A 4,834-nucleotide genomic window follows, 5' to 3' on the forward strand; every position below is an offset into this window, starting at 1 on the left:
CACAGCTGGATGCCCTTCCTAACACCATTCACTTTACAGAGTGGACCTGGTGCAAGGTCTGTTTTGCCATGGTTTCTACAGCTGGATGCCCTTCCTAACACCAACCACTTTACAGATAGACTGGATGCTTTTCACATGGCACCAGCAAGATCTGCTTTAGCATGGTTTCTATGGCAGGATGCCCTTCCTAATGCCAACCACTTTATAGAGTGAACTGTATATATTTCAGTGCCTATTAAAATTCAAATATTAGTTTTGTATCCCATGATAATGACCCCATCTCCTTTTAATATAGAGAAAATTGTAATATTCTTTATTTATTCCCAGCAGATTAAATATTTCCAGGTGTTACATGTTAACTTATTCCTGATTTGTTCATATTTCTACAGGTGTCAGACCATTTAATGGCTGGAATGGAAGATATAATTGGCTTTCATGGCAAATACTATTTGAAGGTAAGTAAAAGAAAAATGTCTCTTAATTCCTTAACTCTGACTCAGCTACAAACTGTACTATTTCTCTTTAAACCACTTGTCTATTACCAGAATTCTTCATCTCCCTTTTCTAATCTTCTAATACTCTATTCTTGAGGATGGAATAGAGTGTCTTAACCCTTTTGATACCAACCCACCTGAAATTGCCTCTGACTCTGTGGTACAAATGTCATGTTTTCATAAATTTTGAATTAAAATCTTCCACCAAACCTTAGTCACAATTTATGTTCCTTACACTAGCTTAATGATAACTAAGTTATTTTACTAAATTTTTTGTTATATTTAAAATTAATTGAAAAAGACAGAGAATATCAACAGAAATATATGGTAATAAATGGGTTAAAATATATAATAGAGAAACAATTCTTAAGCCTTTCGATACCAACCTGGCTGAAACCAGCTCTGGCTCTTTGATATAAATGTCTTGTTTTCATAAGTTCCAAATTAAAATCTTCCACCAAACCTTATTCAGAATTTATATTCCTAACACTAGCTTAATAGTAACTAAGTTATTTTACTAAATTCTTTGTTATATTTAGAATTGATTGAAAGAAACACAGAACATCTCAAAATAAATATGGCAACAAAAGGCTTAATACTGAACCATTCAGTTCTTTGATAATCAAGACTAAGATCCATATATTGAACTGCTATGTCTACCTTGTGTTAACGTACAGAAGTGAGGCATGGTCTGTAACATCAGAAATGATAAGGTGCTTGGGGGGGAGGGGGGCTGGGAAATGTGGTTCTTACGGAGAAAACTCATTTCAAATTTTGACACAAGGCCAGCAATTTCTGGAGAGGAGGTGGTAAGTCGATTCATTTATTGACCCCCGGGAAGATGAGAGGCAAAGTCGACCTCGACATAATTTGAACTCAGAACGTAGCGGCAGACGAAATACCTATTTCGTTATTGCCCACAAGGGGCTAAACATAGAGGGGACAAACAAGGACAGACAAAGGGATTAAGTCGATTACATCAACTCCAGTGCGTAACTGGTACTTATTTAATCGACCCCGAAAGGATGAAAGGCAAAGTCGACCTCGGCGGAATTTGAACTCAGAACGTAGCGGCAGACGAAATACCGCTAAGCATTTCGCCCGGCGTGCTAACGCTTCTGACAGCTCGCCGCTTTGAGAACAATCAAAATAATGTCTCGATGTCGTTTATAAGCGTCCATAAACAAGGGAGAGAACTCATGCTTTTATTAAAATTTAGCATTCAGATTACTCCGTCAAGTGAAACGTGTATTCCTTTACTCTTTTTACTCTTTTACTTGTTTCAGTCATTTGACTGCGGCCGTGCTGGAGCACCGCCTTTAGTCGAATCAAATCGACCCTATGACTTATTCTTTGTAAGCCTAGTACTTATTCTATCGGTGTCTTTTGCCGAACCGCTAGGTTACGGGGACCTAAACACACCAGCATCGGTTGTCAAGTGATGTTGGGGGGGACAAACACAGACACACAAATATACACACACACACATACATATATATATATATATATATATATATATATATATATATATATATATATATATATATATATATATATATATATATATACATATATACGACGGGCTTCTTTCAGTTTCCGTCTACCAAATCCACTCACAAAGCTTTGGTCGGCCCGAAGCTCTAGTAGAAGACACTCACCTAAGGTGCCACGCAGTTGGAATGAATCCGGAACCATGTGGTTTGTAAGCAAGCTACTTACCACACAGCCTCTCTTGCGGATACATTTTAGTTTTCTTATAGATACCTTATAGATAATATTCCTTGGCCAGTTTCAGCATGGCTATCGTCCAGTTCGTCCAAATGTTTTGTCAATCACTTCAGTCCTTATAATTATTTTAGTCTGAGAATTGTTTTATTTGGTTTCCCACCTTTCAGGGTTGATGTAATCAATTTACCCCCTCCTCCAAACTTCCTGGCCTTGTGCCAAAATTTGAAATCAATATATGAAAGTTCTCATGACTTGGTCGTAATCTCCATCCTCTGCCGATATGTGAATATCTTTGCACTATTTTCAGGAATTACTGGAATATTACGACGACCATTACTTCAAGAAATGGCTTCAACGGGCACCGACAAAAGCTGATGCTGAGATTACTCAGATTTACCAAGAAATCATGCTGAGGTATTAAATTTCTTTGTCTGCCTGATTCATTCCTTTTTCACTCAATTGGACTGTCGGTCCCAAGCGCAGATGCAAAAGGAGGAGGTGTGGTCGGCAGCCTGGCTGCCTACCACCAGAACCACTAATAAAAACACTCCGCTGGAGTACACTGCAGTTTCGACCCTTTTATTCTTTCATTTGTTTCAGTCATTTGACTGCGGCCATGCTGGAGCACTGCCTTTAGTCAAATTCCGCCGAGGTCAATAAATTGAGTACCAGTGAAACACTGGAGATGATGTGAACGACTATCCTCCTCCACTCAAATGATGATGATGATCATCATGATGATGATGATGGTGGTGGTGGTGGTGGTGGTAATATTAAATCGATAATTATCATGATGTCTTTTCTTAGTCTTAGTTCCTCCTGTACAGATGGTCCGCACATTGGGCAGTTTTTTGTTGTTGTATCTATAGGCATAGGCATGGCTGTGTGGTAAGAAGCTTGCTTTCCAACCACATGGTTCTGGGTTCAGTCCTACTGCGTGGCACCTTGGGCAAGTGTCTTCTACTATAGCCTCGAGCTGACCAAAGCCTTGTGAGTGGATTTGGTAGATGAAAAACTGAAAGAAGCCCATCGTATATATATATGGTACTCAATTTATCGACCTCGGCAGAATTTGAATTCAGAATGTAGTCACGGGTGAAATACCATTAAGCATTTCACCCAGCGTGCTAGGCCAACTCACAGCCTTAATAATAATAAGAATTGCCGTTTCTAATTCAGGCTGGTCAGCTATTTACGGTAGATTTGTCTTGCTTATCTGGTGAAGTGATGGACATGTAAAGAGTGATGTCCCCTGCATTGAAGTCTATGTATGCGTGAGTTTTGTTGACCAAATTGACTCCAGGGTTTATTTATAATATCTAGTACTTGTTTTGTCCGTCTTCTTTTTTTTTTTCTACCAAGCCGCTAGTTTACAAGGACATAAACAAACCAACACTGGTTGTCAAGCGGGTGATGTTTATGGCTAGAATGTGTTTGATCACAAGGTTACACAACAACACTTGTGGCAATGTGTCGAATTATAATCTGCTGTTGTTTAACCCCGAGTTATCTAATTAAGGCTTCTGCTAATCGAAGGCATTCCAGCCATGACCATCCTGCTCTTGTATTCTTTCAAATATACTGTGGGGTGTCCAACCTCAATGCTTCTGGGTTCAATCCCACTGTGTGACACCTTCAGCAAGTATCTTCGGCCATGGGCTCAGACCAACCAAAGCCTTGTGAGTGGATTTGGTAGATGGAAGCCAAAAGCAGACTACCATGTCATCATCATCATCATCATCATCATCATCACCTTTAACGTCCGTTTTCCATGCTGGCATGGGTTGGGTGCTTTTAACGGGGTCACTGCTGCAAGTGCCTTTTACATGGCATCTTAACACCATGGAACTTGAAAATTTTGTTAGGCTTCTTAGAGGAACCTAGCTTGTCGGGCTAGGTTCCTGTAACTAGCCGACAAATGACAGATGTGTGTCTGAGATCAAATCGTTTGTCAGGCAAGTTCATCACTGAAATTCTTTAATTCTGTTTTTGCTTTTTGTTGTTTTGTTTAGTGGAGCGGGGTTGTTTTTTGTTTTTTTTTGCTTTCTTTTATCTAAAATAAAAAAAAAAATATCCTTCTTTATGTAATCAAACCCTTAAATATATTTCTGATCCGTTCTTTTCACAGAGACCATTTCCAACATTTAGAAATGTCAGGTGCTGCAGGTATTCCTGATTACAAGTAAGTTTATAATTAATTTCATCTTTTTTTTTTTGTTTAATTACACCTGTGTACTCCCCACCCCATCCTTTTTTCATGTTTTTTTTTGTTTTTTCCCCCCTCTTCAATTTAAAAAAATATTTATTCTACTTTTAATGGTTTCCAACAGTAAAAAAAAAGTATTTAAGTTATCATTATCATCTTCATCTTTATAATCATTTATTATCATAACCATCATCATCATCATCATCATCATTGCCTCAACCACCACCATCATCAACATTATCATCTTCCTCTCACTCCTCATCTGCCTCTTCCTCATCATCTTCCCCCACTTTCTGCTCCTCCTCCCCCACCTCGTCCTCATCATCATCCTCATCATCATCATCATCCTCATCACGATCATCATCATCATCCTCATCATCATCATCATCATCATCATCATCACCAT

At 38.7% G+C, this 4,834-nt stretch overlaps 1 protein-coding gene across 3 annotated transcripts in view; it reads left to right on the top strand.

The window, feature by feature from the left end:
• The window catches only part of LOC106879785 (sodium/hydrogen exchanger 1), a 46,066-nt gene that overhangs the window by 22,174 nt on the left and 19,058 nt on the right, over positions 1-4,834 (top strand). For all 3 annotated transcript variants that reach the window (XM_052974686.1, XM_052974687.1, XM_052974688.1), the window contains 3 exons: positions 390-455; positions 2,530-2,636; positions 4,351-4,404. In XM_052974686.1, coding sequence (XP_052830646.1) covers positions 390-455; positions 2,530-2,636; positions 4,351-4,404 — 227 coding nt within the window. The remainder of the gene's footprint in view (positions 1-389; positions 456-2,529; positions 2,637-4,350; positions 4,405-4,834) is intronic.

Source organism: Octopus bimaculoides, chromosome 19 (assembly GCF_001194135.2).
Source record: "Octopus bimaculoides isolate UCB-OBI-ISO-001 chromosome 19, ASM119413v2, whole genome shotgun sequence".
NCBI classification, from domain to species: domain Eukaryota; kingdom Metazoa; phylum Mollusca; class Cephalopoda; order Octopoda; family Octopodidae; genus Octopus; species Octopus bimaculoides.